General features: G+C 43.7%; 1 protein-coding gene across 4 annotated transcripts in view; it reads left to right on the top strand.

Moving 5' to 3' along the window:
* The window catches only part of pde3b (phosphodiesterase 3B), a 363,186-nt gene that overhangs the window by 332,196 nt on the left and 12,822 nt on the right, over positions 1-18,168 (top strand). For all 4 annotated transcript variants that reach the window (XM_072466423.1, XM_072466421.1, XM_072466422.1 and 1 more), the window contains 2 exons: positions 10,038-10,151; positions 11,658-11,857. In XM_072466423.1, the coding sequence (XP_072322524.1) occupies positions 10,038-10,151; positions 11,658-11,857 (314 nt within the window). The remainder of the gene's footprint in view (positions 1-10,037; positions 10,152-11,657; positions 11,858-18,168) is intronic.

Below are 18,168 nucleotides of genomic sequence, written 5' to 3'. Positions count from 1 at the left end.
AAAAATATACATTTAGCATCACTCCTATCTCCTCGGACTCCACGCACAATTTCCCACTACTGTCCTTGACGGGCCCTACTCTTACCCTAGTCATTCTTTTATTCTTGACATATCTATAGAAATTTTTACTGTTATCCTTGATCCTACCTGCCAAAGACTTCTCATGTCCCCTCCTGGCTCTTATTAGCTCTCTCTTTAGGTTCTTCCTAGCTAACTTGTAACTCTCGAGCGCCCTAACTGAACCTTCACGTCTCATCTTTACATAAGCCTCCTTCTTCCTCTAGACAAGTGTTTCAACTGCTTCAGTAAACCATGGTTCCCTCGCTCGACCACTTCCTCCCTGCCTGACAGGTACATACTTATCAAGGACACGCAGTAGCTGTTCCTTGAACAAGCTCCACATTCCCATTGTGCCTATCCCCTGCAGTTTTCCTCTCCATCCGATGCATCCTAAGTCTTGCCTCATTGCATCATAATTGCCTTTCCCCCAGATATAACTCCTGCCCTGCGGTATATACCTATCCCATTCCATCACTAAAGTAAACGTAATCGAATTGTGGTCACTATCACCAAAGTGCTCACCTACCTCCAAATCTAACACCTGTCCTGGTTCATTACCCAGTACCAAATCCAATATGGCCTCGCCTCTCGTTGGCCTATCTACATACTGTGTCAGGAAACCCTCCTGCACACATTGGACAAAAACAGACCCATCCAAAGTACTAGCGTTTCCAGTCAATATTTGGAAAGTTAAAGTCCCCCATAACAACTACCCTGTTACTTTCGCTCCTATCCAGAATCATCTTTGCAATCCTTTCCTCTACATCTCTGGAACTTTTTGGAGGCCTATAGAAAACCCCTAACAGGGTGACCTCCTTTCCTGTTTCTAACCTCAGCCCATACTACCTCAGTAGACGAGTCCTCATCAAACGTCCTTTCTGCCACCGCAATATTGTCCTTGACTAACAATGCCACCCCTCCCCCTCTTTTACCACCTTCCTGAAGCTTACTGAAATATCTAAACCCCGGCACCTGCAACAACCATTCCTGTCCCTGGTGGACAGTATAGTCTCGGACAGTCTCGTTATGTCATGGTTAGCGGTAAGCTGGAGGGGAGGAAGTCTTGGGTAACGTGTACGCGCCAAACATGGACGATGTGGAATTTATAAAGAGGGTGCTGGGGAAGATACCAGACCTGGACTCGTACAAGTTGGTTCTGGGAGGGATTTTAATACAGTCATCGACCCTGGCCTGGACCGGTCATGTTCGAAAATGGGGAGGGTGCCAACAATGGCAAAGGAACTGATAGGGTTCATGGAACAGATGGGGGGGGGGTCGACCCATGGAGGTTTCCCAAGGCAGCCCATGGGGAAGGAGTTTTCTTTTTATTCACATGTTCACAAGGTTTATTCCGGATTGACTCTTTCATTTTGAGCAGGGATTTACTGGCGGGGGTGGTGGACTCTGGGTGCTCGGCCATCACTATTTTGGATCATGCCCCACACTGGGTGGAACTGCAGGTCAGTGAGGAGAGCTTCCGGCGCCCGCAATGGAGGTTGGACGTAGGCCTGTTGACGGACGAGGCGGTGTGCGAGAGGCTGAGGCAGTGTATGCAGAATTACCTGCAGGTTAATGACACGGGGGAAGCCTCAGCAGCGGTGGTCTGGGAGGCGCTGAAGGCAGTGGTGAGAGGGGAGCTGATTTTGATCCGGGTGTATAGGGACAGGACGGATAGGGCAGAAACAGACCGACTGGTTAAGGAGAGTTTACAGATAGACAGAAGGTATGCGGTGACCCCTGGGGTAGAGCTCTTAAGGGAATGTCGGAGGCTGCAGGCGGAGTTCGGGGTGCTGTCCACAGGTAAGGCAGTGGAGCAGCTTAGGAAGGCGAGGGGTGCTTTTTACAAACATGGGGAGAAGACCAGCAGAATGCTGGCACAGCAGCTTAGGAAGAGGGAGTCAGCCAGGGAAATAGAGAGGGTGGTTGATGAGGATGGGAATTTGGTATGGAACTCGACAGGGCTAAACAGGGCGTTCAGGGACTTTTACAGTAGGCTCTATTCTTCGGAACCCCCCACAGGGCCTGAGGGGATGAAACGCTTTTTGGACGGGCTGACCTTCCCAAGGGTGGATAGGGAGCTGGTATATGGGCTGGGGGCCCCGATCAGGGCCGATGAAATAGTTGAGGGCTTGAAGGCAATGCAGTTGGGTAAAGCCCCAGGGCTGGACGGGTACCCAGTGGAATTCAATAAGAAGTTCTCAGGGATTTTAGGGCCGTTGCTGGTCAATGTTTTCAATGAGGCAAGGGATGGCGGGGTGCTGCCCCCAACGAAGTCACCGACCACTATTTTGTTGATATTGCAGTGGGACAAGAACCCGGAGCTATGCGGGTCATATAGGCCGATTTCACTGCTTAATGGGGACGCCAAGTTGCTGGCCAAAAGTTTGGCCTCCAGGATTGAAGACTGTGTGCCGGATGTGATTATGGAGGATCAAACCGGGTTTGTCAAGGGCAGGCAGTTGGTGGCCAATATAAGAAGGCTGTTCAATGTGATTATGATGCCCCCGGAGAGTAGGGAGGTTGAGGTAGTTGTGGCAATGGATGCGGAAAAGGCGTTCGACCGGGTGGAGTGGGACTATCTATGGGAGGTGCTGGGCCGATTTGGGTTCGGTAGAGGCTTTATCGATTGGGTCAGGCTGTTGTACCAACACCCGGAGGCTAGTGTAAGGACAAATAGGATGACCTCGGACTATTTTAGACTGTACCGGAGGACAAGACAAGGGTGCCCCCTCTCCCTACTGCTGTTTGCGCTAGCTATAGAGTCTCGTTGGAACATAGGGTCTCGTTGTACGCGGACGACCTGCTCTTATACTTATCAGATCCAGGGGCAGGGATGGGTGAAATATATGCCGATTTGGGGGGAATTTGGCCGGTTTTCGGGGTATAAACTGAATATGACAAAGAGTGAAATGTTTGAAGTCCAGGAGAGGGGTCAGCAGGATCGGCTGAGGGAGCTGCCGTTTAGGCTGATAGGGGACAGTTTCAGGTACTTAGGGATACAAGTGGCACGCGACTGGGGCCGGTTACACAAGTTGAACTTGTCCCGGTTGGCTGAACAGATGGAGGGCGAGTTTCGGAGAAGGGATGCTCTCCCGCTGTCGTTGGTGGGAGTGCAGACGGTCAAAATGACGGTCCTACCGAGATTTTTATTCGTATTTCTGTGTCTCCCAATTTTCGTCCCGCGGTCCTTTTTTAAGAGGGTTAACAAAATCATCCTGGGCTTTGTGTGGGCAGGGAAGTCCCTGCAAGTGAAGAAGGTGATGCTCGAGCGGAATCGGGGGGAGGGGGGTCTTGCCGTACCAAATTTCAGTAATTATTACTGGGCGGCTCACATAGCCATGATAAGGAAGTGGGTAGTGGGGGAGGGGTCGGTTTAGGAGCGGACGGAGGCAGCTTCATGTAGGAGCACCAGTCTGGGGGCGTTCATAACAGCAACTCTGCCATTCCCGTGACATGACAGTGGCCCGGATGAATAGATTTTTTGGGGTGGAGGACAGGTGTGTAAAATGTGCGGGAGGACCAGCGAACCATGTTCACATGTTCTGGGCGTGTCCAAAACTTGGGGGATATTGGCAGGGGTTTGCAGACATCATGTCCAGAGTTTTGAAAACAAGGGTGGCAATTAATCCAGAGGTGGCGATTTTTGTGGTGTCGGTAGACCCGGGAATCCAGGAGGAGAAAGAGGCAGATGTTCTGGCCTTTACTTCCCTGGTAGCCCGGAGACGGATACTGTATAGCTTGGAAGGACTCAAAGCCCCCGAGGTCGGGGACCTCGCTAACTGACATGGCAAGCTTTCTCGGCCTAGAGAAGATTAAATGCGCCTTGAGAGAGTCATTGTTAGGGTTCGCCCGGAGGTGGCAACCATTCATCGAATAGGGGGTCAATTAGACGGGTCTTGGTGGGATGGGAGTTGGTGATTGCACTATGTTTCTTGTTCTTTTTACATTGTTTTTATACTGTTTTTTTGTAATGCCAAAAATACCTCATTAAAATTGTTTATTTAAAAAAAAAAGAGACCTGAATGAATCTACAGTGAAAACCTCGAACTGAAAACCTAAAGTGAAGGAAGGGGCTATAAGACAACCACCTGAAACAAAGACTTTTAGCCCTTTTACTTATTATTTTACCACCATAAGACCATAAGACATAGGAGTGGAAGTAAGGCCATTCGGCCCATCGTGTCCACTCCACCATTCAATCATGGCTGATTTCAACTCCATTTACCCGCTCTCTCTCCATAGCCCTTAATTCCTCGAGAAATCAAGAATTTATCAACTTCTGTCTTAAAGACACTCAACGTCCCGGCCTCCACCGCCCTCCGTGGCAATGAATTCCACAGACCCACCACTCTCTGGCTAAAGAAATTTCTCCTCATCTCTGTTCTAAAGTGACTCCCTTTTATTCTAAGGCTGTGCCCCCGGGTCCTAGTCTCCCCTGTTAATGGAAACAACTTCCCTACATCCACCCTATCTAAGCCAGTCATTATCTTGTAAGTTTCTATTAGATCTCCCCTCAACCTCCTAAACTCCAATGAATATAATCCCAGGATCCTCAGACATTCATCGTATGTTAGGCCTACCATTCCTGGGATCATCCGTGTGAATCTCCGCTGGACCCGCTCCAGTGCCAGTATGTCCTTCCTGAGGTGTGGGGCCCAAAATTGCTCACAGTATTTTACCCCTCTGTGTTTATCTGTTTTGTGTGTGTGTGTATATAGAGGGATGAGTTTAAGTTGGGGGGGGGGGGGGTAGGAATTAGTTAACCTGTTGTAATTGCTGCATATTTAATTGTTATTGCTATTAATAACATTGATCATTTAAATTTACAAACCTGGTGACTGTGGGCAGCTAAGGGCCAAAGTCTTTGGGTGATTTTTTTAAAGAAATATTCATTAATTTCGATTTTGTGGGGGGTCAAGTAGGGCTGGAATTGATTGCGATCTAGCCCAGGACATAATTTGGGGGCTCGTATCCATGATCCAAATGGTAAACGGCGCCATTTGGGTTACAGTATAAATGAAAAAGAAACCCCAGGTTTGTAGCAATATAACAGGATGGCTCTGGAAGCTGCTAAGTCTTTTCTTCAGGTGGATGACTTGTTTTTGGTTTATGTAAAAAGGGCTTCAAATAGACAAGCTAATTGAATTGACAGGTGAATTGAAAATAGAGGTGCCAGCTAAACTAGGAAGGCAGTGATATATGATATATTGGTTGAATACTTCGGCCTGTTAGAAACACAGGAGAGACCACAAAGTAGTATAGCATCAGATACATTTTCTGGTCAGGAAATTGAGCTGTAGAGAATTCGGTTGCAGTTCAAGCATGAGAGGGAATTAAAAAGAATGGAGAAAGAAATGGAAATGCTGCAAAAAGAAAAAGATTGAGTTTTTCAAATGGAAAATGAAATGAGGAGGTTGGAATTAGAGCGGGAGGAAATAGCATTAGAGGGCAAGTTCCAGATTAAGGCACTGGAAATGAAAAAGGGAGCTGCCAGGAGCTAAACCCGAGAACAGAAATCAGTGGTGATATGTTTTAATTTATACAGGCTATCCCAAAATTTGAAGAGAAGCAAGTAGAAACCTTTCTTTTGTTTGGGGGGGGGGGGCGGTGGGGGGACATTTGAGAAAACAATGGGGACATTTGAGAAAACAATTACCCAAATGGAGTGGCCAAAAGAAAATTGGACACTGCCCATACAAAGTAAATCGATGGAGGGGGCACAGGAGGTTTATACTTCCTGTCAGAGGGGGTGTCTAAAAATTATGTTGAGGTGAAAAAGGCTATTCTGAGTGCATATGAATTGGTTCCTGAGGCATATAGGCAAAGATTTTGGAATTTAAGGAGACAGCCAGGACAGATGTATGCCAAATTTGAAAGAGTTAAGCAGAACAATTTTAGTAGATGGATACCAGTAGATGCATTGGGAGATGAAACTAACTGAGGCTGAGAGAAGTCATTCTCTTGGAAGAATTAAAGAATTCCTTGCCTTCTGTGATAAGAACCCAGGTTGAAGACAAAAAGGTGAAAACCGCTAGACAAGCAGCAATATGGCTGACGATTATGAGCTGATGCATAAATTTAAACTTTTGTTCCATCACCGTCCTCATTTTGAAAAGGATAGGAAGTGGGAGAGTGAAAGGAAGGCAGATGGCCAAGTTAAGGAATGGATAGTTGGGAATGCTCCGAGATATTTTCCTCAGGCGTGGAAGGAAGATAATGAGGGTGAAGGTGAGCCTCGAAAGCCCTAGATGTTACCATTGTAATACATAGAACATAGAAAAATACAGCACAGAACAGGCTCGTCGGCCCACAATGTTGTGCCGAACCTTTGTCCTAGATTAAGAACAAATTAATCCACACCCCATCATTCTACTGTAATCCATGTACCTATCCAATAGCCGCTTGAAGGTCCCTAATGTTTCCGACTCAACTACTTCCACAGGCAGTGCATTCCATGCCCCCACTACTCTCTGGGTAAAGAACCTACCTCTGACATCCCCCCTATATCTTCCACCATTCACCTTAAATTCATGTCCCCTTGTAATGGTTTGTTCCACCCGGGGAAAAAGTCCCTGACTGTCTACTCTATCTATTCCCCTGATCATCTTCTAAACCTCTATCAAGTCGCCCCTCATCCTTCTCCATTCTAATGAGAAAAGGCCTAGCCCCCTCAACCTTTCCTCGTAAGACCTACTCTCCATTCCAGGCAACGTCCTGGTAAATCTCCTTTGCAGCTTTTCCAAAGCTTCCACATTCTTCCTAAAATGAGGCAACCAGAACTGCACACAGTACTCCAAATGTGGCCGTACCAAGGTTTTGTACAGCTGCATCATCACCTCACGGCTCTTAAATTCAATCCCTCTGCTAATGAACGCGAGCACACCATAGGCCTTCTTCACAGCTCTATCCACTTGAGTGGCAACTTTCAAAGATGTATGAACATAGACCCCAAGATCTCTCTGCTCCTCCACATTGCCAAGAACCCTACCGTTAACCCTGTATTCCACATTCATATTTGTCCTTCCAAAATGGACAACCTCACACTTTTCAGGGTTAAACACCACCTGCGACTTCTCAGCCCAGCTCTGCATCTTACTCGTTCAAGACCTCTCCTATCTCTTCAGACTCAATACACAAATCTCCCGCTAGTGTCCTTGATCGGACCTACCCTCGCTCTAGTCATTCTCATATTTCTCACATATGTGTAAAAGGCCTTAATAAGAAGGAACCCGTTCATTCAGCATGTTAGAAGTTGCCAGGAAAGCCCATGGGGCTTGTTGGGGGTCATAAGGTGGTTTCTAAAAAGGGAACCAAAGTGGGGGATACTACAGGGCAGACTGTAGTTCTAACTGGACTTTGAAGACCTGAGGTAAACACTACCATGGAGCAGGTGTGATGAATGAGGTAGATGAGAGATAGCAGGGTTTTTGTCTTCAGGGGAAGATTACCCCATTTTACTCAACTGATGTAGCCAAACCCATAACTATTTTAAGGGACACAGGTGCTATGCAAACTTGGAGAAGGATTTGGTTTTCCCTCCAGAGTTCAAAGAAAGTTAAGGTATTAGTAAAGGGGATAGGTGGGGTTACATCCCGGTTCCATTATATAAAGTACAATTGGAGTGTGATTGTGTCAGGTCTAGTGGCGGTCGGAATGGTTAAGGAGTTACCAGCGGGTGGAATGATTTGGCAGGAGTGAAAGTTGTAGCTTCACCCATGATTACAGAAGAGTCTGAGGGAAGTCTGCGAAAAGCACATGAGATACCAATGGCAGGACATGTGGGAATTAAGAAAACCCATTGGGCATTAAATGACTCAAGAAAGAAATGTTGAAAGACATTGATCACACATCAAATGACAATGGTAGTGAATCTGATTCTGCTGATCATGGTGAAATTATCTGTTTGCGAATGATTTCTCACTTGAGTTTGTTGAAATATAGTAGAAAACTAGATTCTGGGAACTCCAAGACTGAAAGTGATCCTAAGAAAGAGGAGTCCAAATCTGATCGTGATTACAGTGATGAAGGTTCAGGCGAGAATTCTGAATCCAATTTGGATTCTGAATATGAAGAAATGTTAAACAACTGCTACTGAATAGACCTTTCACTAATTGATCTTGATCAGCTGGCAAGTAATTCTTCCAAAGCTAAGGAAGAAGACAGCAAATCAGAAGAATATTGTGAATTATACTTCCTTAAAAGGAGCACGTTAAGCCTCTTGCAGTAAACCCACCTAAGTACAAATATTTCCCAGAGCATGCCTGTCTTGAAGGAAGATATACGTGATAGCATGGCATCAGCTATTCAGGATGAGAACAGTGAAATGACACCAAGCAAACGGCTGATTAATCCATCTCCTTTTAAAGGCCCTCAGAACTTCTTCAAGGTAAAGGAAGCAAATAGCAAAGGAGGTGAAATCATTGAAAATGAAGAGGAAGGTGGACGAAGAACCATAGTGATTCTGTAACCATACCTGTTAACAAAAAACAAAGTTTATGGAACTAACAATGTGATTCTGATTCTGATAATTACCTGAAAAGTAGTTGCAGGCCACCACCATTTATGTCTCTTCAATTCAAAACATCCACCATGGACATCCTAGCTACAGGTTTCACCTGGTATATCTGCAAGCAAAGAAGAAAAGTTGAAATCTGGAAAGCACAAATTGCATAACTCCTTATTGCTAAATGGGGATAAAAGCTGTGATTACGAAGACTCCAAAAGCTGTCAAACAAATAATTTTTTTAAAAATTCGCTCATGGGATGTAGTCTGCACAGGCTGTGCCAGCATTTATTGCCCATCCCTAATTGCCCTTGACGGGGCAGTTAAGATTCAACCACATTGCTGTGGGTTTGGAGTCACATGTAGGCCAGACCAGGTAAGGATGGCAAATTTCCTTTTTTTTGAATAAATTGAGTACCCAATTTTTTTTTTTCCAATTAAGGGGCAATTTAGCATGGCCAATCCACCTAACCTGCACATCTTTGGGTTGTGGGGATGAAACCCACGCAGACACAGGGAGAATGTGCAAACTCCACATAAACAGTGACCCGGGATCAAACCTGGGTACTCAGCGCCGCAGGCAGCAGGCCTAACCACTGCGCCACCATGCTGCCCTCAGATTTCCTTCCCTAAACGACATCAGTAAACCAGATGGGTTTTTACAACAATCGACAATGGTTTCACGGTTTTTAATTCCAGGTATTTTATTGAGTTCAAATTCCATCATCTGCCATGGTGGGATTCGAACCTGGGTCCCAGATCCTTATCCTGGGTCTCTGGATTACTAATCCAGCGACAATACCACTATGCCACCACCTCCCCTGAGTGATGCATGTAAAGCCAACCATCTCTACAAAGATTGAACCTTCAGTTTTACTTTACTTCAGCTGCAAGTAACCTTGTGAAAAAAATGAGAAAATGCAAATCTGGAGGGTTTGAAAAGTGTTTATTGATTAAAGGTGAACCAAATATTTCCCTCCGCCTTGACAATACTGCTTGTAGTTTAGCTGCAGAGGATTCCCGAATTTTGGATAAACATTTATTGGACAATCAGAAAAGACAGGTTGAATTTCATGAGAGAGAGACAGAAATGCCCTCTCTAATTTGGACAACCAGAAACCCGACAAAGGAGAGTAGGTTGTTTTTGATTTTGAAGAAGAGTGAAAACAAGGTGCTGTTTGGCAATATTGGATGGAATTCTGAAACCAAAGATGCAAGCCTATCAGCAGAAGAACAGAGATTACCATTGCCAGGACAAGCTGTGAGGTAGTGAGAGGTCACAGGGTAGAATCGTATCTGCTGAAATAAAATATCCTGATGTGAAATAACTGGTGATTTTTTGAGTTTATCTGCAAAAGAAATAATTTTCCCAACCATTTTATAGATGTTGATGCTTTTTTTAAAGAGAAAGGAAAATCATTAATATGGCCTTTACTTTACCTATTGTCTTGTCATGTTCCACTATTTTGAATAGATCACAACCGAGTTCATGCCACTGATGTGCTTCATGCTGTTTGGTACTTAACAACTCGGCCTATCCCAGGATTCCAGCAAATAAACTGTGATCATGTAATGGGAAGTGACACAGGTATGTTTTGCACTATTTTAGCAGAATTACTATCGTTTTTACACTATGATAGAGAAAATGTCATTTGGAGACTGATGACCATATTCTTTTTTGGCATGATCAGACATTTATAACCCTCAACTTGGAACCATTTCTTTATTCTTGAGTTATTTGTGAAAGCATATTTAATTTGCCTTATTTTTAATTTCCTTAATAAAATTGTGCTTTTTTATGAATTTTATGATGTAAGAAAATCCATAGGTACCTAACTTAAGTGAAACTATCAAAGTTTAAAATGTGTAGAGTCATATCTCTGCACTGATGTTGATCGTTCATAGCTGTGCACTATCCCTGTGGAGCAACGTTGTAAGAAAATGTTTGCTTGACACTGAAGAAAATTGCATGTGATAGCTTTAAAACATAGTGCTGTTAAGTTTGCAGTTAGGGTAGTGGAGAAAATCAGATAAACCTTTCTGAATATTTTATAAAAGTTGTGGCTGATTTAAAATGCACCCCTTCAGAGGGGAGAGGACTAGAGATCCAGGGTAATGCCCGAGGGGCCTGGGTCTGAACCCCACCGCGGCAGACGGTGAAATTTGAATTTAACAAAAATCTGGAATTAAAAGTCTAATGGTGACCATGAAACTAATGTCGTTTGCTGTAAAACCCCATCTGGTTCACTAATGTCCTTTAAAGAAGGACGTCTGTCATCCTTGCGTGGTCTGGCCTACACGTGACTCCAGACCCACAGCAATGTGGTTGATTCTTAAATGCCCTCTGAAATGACCTAACAAACCACTCAGTTCAAGGGTAATTAGGGACGGGCAATAAATGCTGGCTCATTTTTGAGCAGCAAGTTGATGCGTCAGAGTACAGGAGGGAGACAGAGAACCTAATGGGTTAGTGTAATGACAACAATCTCTCCCTCAATTACATATTAGCTTGTCAGTTTGATGTTTTGCAAAATCATAAATACTGTTCAGAAAACATTTTGTATGCAGAAAATTTTAAAGGAAGGTAGTAAGATAGTGTCCTGAGAGAATATGGACTATCGTCTGTATTCTGTCTTTTTTTAGGGATAAAATAGTCAGCAGGAGGTGCTTTTTGCATTGTATTGTGTGCTGTGTTGCTTTCTTTTGAATATTGTTTTGAGGTTTTTAAAAAGCAAAAGATATAATTATGATCTGCAAATATAAATTATAAGAACAAATTAACCATGTTCTGAAACTCAAAGGAAGCTAAATATGTGTCAAAAGATTTAGGAACAAGCAGCACCTAGGACTCCATTCAACAATGCATTATTTTCACTTTTTCTCCCATTGTGATTGTTTCATGTTTCATCTTATCACCAGCTAGATATTAGGACAATCAAAATATATTTCAGGACTTAGCAAATGTGCTGGATTTCAATCATTATAATGACTGCAGAAAAATACAATGACCATTTCAGTAAGTTTATTGCTGCATAAGCTGAAAAACTAACATGACATCATTAAAATACATCTTTAACAAATTAATATTTCTTAGATTCTGACAGTGGAATATCACCAGGCCGGGTTGCATATATGTTTTCGAGAAGTTGTGCCATTTTGGATGATGGCTATAGCTGCCTTGCATCAAACATCCCAGCTCTGGAATTAATGGCACTTTATGTTGCAGCTGCCATGCACGACTATGATCATCCTGGGCGCACAAATGCATTCTTGGTAGCAACAAATGCACCTCAAGTAAGTGGGTTTAATTAAGCGTGATTATGTTATGAATTACTTGATTAAATCATTGCAGTAATGTATTTCTAAGAACTTGAAGGCTTCTTAAGTTGGTACACTATTTTAATGCTGGTCTTGAGTTAACCTTTCCTCGAGCCTTTTCCTGGTGTGAATAAAATCACCAACTCTTACCATTTAGGAGTACTAGACATTTTATGCCTGTAGGCAGGGAAGATAAAAGATTATATTGTTTCCAGAAAATTAATTTTGCGTTTAGACCGGCTGAGTCTTGAGGCTCCAGATAGGGAGTAGAAGTTTTTTCCCATTTCCTTGCCCAATTGCACCACTCCCCTTCCCTTCAGAAGCTACAGCCTTCTTGCTAAAGTTTTACTGGCTCTTGATTTTTCTGTAGTGATATTTTTATCAATAAGTTATGTGTTCATAATTTAAGCTCAGTAATCTTTCAATACAGTACATTAAATGGGGGAGATTCTCTGCCTACGTTGCATCCGGCACACATCTGCCTATTCTCAGAGAGCCCCAACATAGGATTTGCACTGAATGGAGTCCAGTCACGGCACCTGATGCAATCTGGTTCATGCCCTCACTGGACATGAGCCGGATGAGCATTTTTGAATGTGTATTTAAATATGTTCAGGCCAGAGTCTCTTGGCTCCTGGGATTCGGTGGCATAGTGGTGTTGTCGCTAGACTAGTAATCGTGAGACCCAGCATAATGATCTGGGGACCCAAATTCGAATCCCACCACGGCAGGTGATGGAATTTGAACTCAAATAAATATCTGGAATTTTCAGTCTTATAATGATGATCATGAAATCATTGTCGATTGTTGTAAAAACCCATCTGGTTCACTAATGTCCTTTGGGGAAGGAAATCTGTCATCCTTACCTGGTCTGGCCTACTCGTGACTCCAGACCCTTAGCAATGTGGTTGACTCTTAAAGGCCCTCTGAAATGGCCTAGCAAGCCATTCCGTTGTATTCAACTGCTACGAAAACACAAAAAAGGAATGGAACACCCGTCATTGAACCAGGCATCAGAAACGACAACGGCAAACCCAACCCTACCGACTCAGCAAAGTCCTCCTTACTAACATCTGGGGGCTTATGCTGAAGTTGGGAGAGCTAACTCACAGACTAGTTGAGCAACAGCCTAACATAGTCATACACACGGAATCATACCTTACAGATAATGCCCGAGACACAACTATTACCATCCATGGGTGTCCCACCGGCAGGGCAGACCCAGCAAAGGTGGCGGCACAGTGGTATATAGTTAGGAGATAGTTGCCCTGGGAGTCCTCAGCATCAACTCTGGACCCCATGAAGTCACATGGCTTCAGGTTAAACATGGGAAAGGAGACCTCCTGCTGATTACCACATACCACCACCATCAGCTGATGAATCAGTACTCCTCCCTGTTCAACATCACTTGGAGGAAGCACTGAGCGTGCTAAGGGCGCAGAATCTGCTCTGGGTAAGGTCGGTACTACCATCAGAGACCGAGCTGGCCGGGTCCTAAAGGACATAGCTACTAGACTAGGGCTGTAGCAGGTGGTGAGGAACCAACAAGAGGGAAAAACATACTTGACCTCATCCTCACCAATTTGCTTGCTGCAGATGCATCTGTGCATGACAGTATTGGTAGAAGTGACCACCTCACAGTCCTTGTGGAGACAAAGTCCCATCTTCACATTGAGGATACCCTCCATCGTGTTGTGTGACACTTCCACCGTGCTAAATGGGAAAGACTCGGAAGAGGCCTGCCAACCCAAGACTGGGCATCCATGAGGCGCTGTGGGCCATCAGCAGCAGCAGAATTGTATTCCACCACAATCTGCAATCTCATGGCCTGGCATATCCCCCACTTATGCCTTTTGTTCGAAGATGCACTGCAGTAACTCATCAGTGTTCCTTAGACAGCACCTTCCAAACCCACTGCCATCTCGAAGGACAAGAGCAGCAGGTAACTGGAGGTTCTCCTCTAAGTCACTCACCTCCCTGACTTGGAAATATATCGCTGCTCCTTCATTCTCGCTGGACCAAAATCATAGAACTCCCTCCCTAACAGCATAGTGGATGTACCTACCCATGAAGGACTGCAGCAGTTCAAGAAGGCAACTCATCACCACCTTCTGAAGGGCAACTAGGGATGGGCAATAAATACTGGCCGAACCAGCGACGCCCACATCCCGTAAATTAATGAAACAGTATTTAAAATTTGCTGCCTCCGCTGGCGTAGCGTGAGGCCAGTGAGAATCTCTGCTGGTCTCCATCTACAGAGGCCAAACATGATGATCATGTCGGGGGGCTTGGAGGCCATTGGTGCATCATAGTGCCCTGCTACTGCTGGGATGGCATGGGGTCGGCCACAATAGGGGCATGGCCATGAAAGGGAGGGATTGAGGGGGTTGGCTTCAGTGACCCCATCGCAGGGTGTCAGTCAGTTTATTTGGAGGGGATGCCTCTGTGAGCGAGTTGAAGGGGGGGTGCTGTATGGTTGTCTGAAGATCGAGCTGTCCTTTGCAAAGGGTGCCCCGATCTCTGAGGGTCTGGACTGGCCAGCCTCTTTAATTCCAGCACATCTCTTTCCCAGAGGGAATCTCCCCAAGCTCCAAAAGAAATGACAGACTGTGGGTGGACTGCAATCTGGATGTGCCAACCCACCGGTCGGGAAGCTCACTGCTTCCCCCGCTTGAGGCAACTCTGAGAATTCCATCCAATGTAATCCACTTTTATCAGTGTGGCATGCTTCACTGAAATTTTTTTTTTGGCAAAAACAAGTTGCTATAACTATGAAAGATAGATTCAAAGTCAGTAAGAATTTTTTTCTCTCAGTCATCAAAACCTGAAACACTCTACCTGAAAAGGTGGTGGAAGCTGATTCTACAGGCAGTCCTCACGTTCCAGTTACGACAGATGGCACTTACGACATTGATAAATCTACATCCAGTTTCGTCTTTACATTGCCAATTTCAACTTTACCACACCCTGCCAGTGAACAATTGGTCTTTACCATGTTACGATCCCAGTTGACGTTATAACTGGTCGGGAAGATCCCAAATGGAACCCTAGCTCAAAAGACTGTAACTTTTATTTATTTTTTGTTACATGGAGGAACAGAGTCACAGATCCCCAAATTAATTTTAACAACAAGAAAAAACATTTATTTGGCAGGAAAAATCAGATTATAGTGCAATACTCCTTTACCCCCATCTTAAAAATATACCGATTTAAAGATTAATATGGATTACAAAGTACATCTTAAGTTACTTTATTATTGTCACAAGTAAGCTTACATTAACACTGCAATGAAATTACTGTGAAAATCCCCTAGTCGCCACATTCCGGCGCCTGTTCGGGTACACAGAGGGAGAATTCAGAATGTCCAATTCACCCAACAGCACGTCTTTCGGGACTTGTGGGATGAAACCGGAGCACTCGGAGGAAACCCACACAGACACTGGGAGAACGTGCACACAGTGACCCAAGTGTGAATTGAACCTGGGATCCTGCCGCTGTGAAGCACCAATTCTAACCACTGTGCTACCGTACCGCCCTGTTACAATGGTCTCATTAACACAAAAAGTCTTGTTTAAGCACACAAGGTGACTGTTGTCAAATACACACTCCGCTCTGAACCCAGGTTAGTGACTATGGTTTCTCCTCGGAATACCCCAGATGATTGTCACATGAGAGATTCCAAACTCCACTCTCAAAAACAAGCTTTAAATTATTTTCTCTTAATAATGCTCCCTTGGTGGTTTGCATTCCGAAATCCAGTCCAGGTTGTACGATTGACACTTTCAAACAAAGCTTTCACTCCACTTTTAACAGTGATTCCAGTCCATGATTTCAGACCAACCCCATTACAATTTATTTGTCTTGACTGCTGTGCAAACTGCTCACAATTGCTTTAACTTTCAATTCCAAGACGGTATTAAAATGACATCAGGCATTTCATCTACTTCTGAAGTCTGCTATCCCACTTTAAATCTGGCTATGGCGATCATCTCTTTAACTCAGAACAAATTGTTTACACTTCCTTGAATTCTTCTGAACAATACCTTGGTCTCTGTTCACTTAGTTCCTGGCTTCTTAGACACTCTTTCTTTCCCAATTCCCTTGTTATCTGGACGGTAACTTGTACTTTAGGAAGCCTGCATCTTTGCAGCTCCCACCCTGTCCAGTTTTTCTGGCAAAGTTGAGAGATATTCATGCCCTAAGATCCTGACTCCCAACTGCTCTCAAATGACCTAAACTAAAGTTTAAAAGCTTTTTACCTTACAAGGACCTCCAGTTGCTAATCTAACTAGGTTTTACCCTTCCAGGCAGAGAAACATTAAACTCACCTCAAACTATACCTTATTTCTAATGTTTACCAGTGCAAATAACATCCCTTAAAACTACCTTTGTTTTCCTAACAATCAAGTGTTATATTCCTTTATGTTCTGCCTTTCACAACCTTAGGAAGGCCAAATTACTTCTCAGCTTTGAAGGTCTCAAAACTTTAACATAACAAAAGCACTAGTTTAAAATTAAGTGTCTCAGTGGAAAGTGATTCGGAAAGTTTGAGTTCACTTACCCTTCATTGTAAACTGCTTTTCTCTTCAAAGCTACAGAACATCAAATAAGGTGTGATGCTGTACCTGCTCATGGTGTCAAAGCCACAAGTTGATGGAAACAGAACATTACTTTTCAGTGAAAATAGGATTCAGGAACCAATTTATAACTTTGTTCCTGTGGAAAAACTGGTTTTGACTTACGATGTTTCGACTCACGACGCAGTTTTCCAGGAACCAATTGTGTCCTAAGTCCAAGGACTGCTGTATCAATAATTTTAAAAGGGAGTTGGGCAGGGAGGTCGAGGAACTTGCAAAGTTGCAAGCAATAAATTATGATATTTGTAAAAGAGCACAACAGCTCTTTAAAAGAACCAGCACAGGAATAATATGGAACAATAGATGTCATTTTTAAAATAATATTTTTTATAAAATAGCTTTATTGCATCTGCGATTCAGTGACTTTAAATTTGGTGAAGTCAACACGGCATGGTGGCACAGTGATTAGCACTGCTGCCTCACAGTGCCACAGACCCATGTTCAATTCCAGCCTTGGATGGCTGTCTGTGTGGAGTTTGCATGTTCTCCCTGTGTCTGCATGGGTTTCCTCCCACAGTCCAAATATGTGCAGGGTGGGTGGATTGGCCATGCTAAAATTGTCGCTCAGTGTTCAACGGTGTGAAGGTTAAGTTGGGTTACGGGGATAGGATGGGGAGTGGGCCTAGGTAGGTTGCTCTTTCAGAGGGTTGGTGCAGACTCAAATGGCCTCCTTCTACACTAGGGATTCTATGGGTTTCCACGTTTCTACAAAGCATAAATTTAATATCTATTTTCTACATTTTTGACCATTATATCGCTTACAAATATAAAGTAAAATCTTTCATTTTTGTTTAATTTGTCAAATCGATTTGATTAAATCTAGTCAGTCAAGATAAAAATACAGTCTTGGATATTTCAGACGACGGCCTAATGGACTGAGCCCATGGATTAAGTTACTTTATTGCTCTATTTTTTAATTAACTACATGGGATTGGTGACTAATGTTTTGAGTACCGAGATAAGACTTCATCAAAATGACGACCATTGGTTTATTTTAAGAGTACACTCAAGACATAGGCATGGATTTTGCGGTAGTCATGTTACAGTTGTCAATGTTCGGCATGATTCAACTGTGAAACTTGACAGCAACTTCTGGCATCAACACGTGTTGGGGTTTACACAAAAATCTTGACTGCTGTAAGTGATGCCCTGCTGCTCCACAGGATATGCTGTTGAAGTTCCTTCACAGGTGAAGATCTTGAAAGATCCCTAGAGCTGACAAATGTCTGCTTTGCATGCTCAAATCTTACTGTGAAGCCCCCTCCACCCACCTAAAAGTTTTGCCTTCTTGAATGATGTGTAACTGGATTTTTAAGATGCATTAATCGTAAATTATAGTAAAACAACCACTCTTGCGCTGAAAAATTAAACAAAACTTCTGGAATGTAAAATCTCTCCATTATGATCAAACTTTTATAGCTTTACAACATTGTAAGATATTTTTAAAATTTGATTGCAATATTTGAGCTGTAGCCAGAATTACATGTATCTAAATCTTTAGATGAGCACTTGAAACGGCATAGCATACAGGGCTGCGGACCAAGTGCTGGAAAATGGGATTAGAACTGATAGGTGCTTGATGGACAGTGCAGACATGATGGGCCGAAGGGCTCTCTATGTGCTGTAAAACTCTGACTCGATGATTATGAA

Source organism: Scyliorhinus torazame, chromosome 10 (assembly GCF_047496885.1).
Source record: "Scyliorhinus torazame isolate Kashiwa2021f chromosome 10, sScyTor2.1, whole genome shotgun sequence".
Taxonomy (NCBI): Eukaryota; Metazoa; Chordata; class Chondrichthyes; order Carcharhiniformes; family Scyliorhinidae; genus Scyliorhinus; species Scyliorhinus torazame.
The sequence above is the reverse complement of the archived record's forward strand: the minus strand, read 5'-3'. Positions and strand labels throughout refer to the sequence as shown.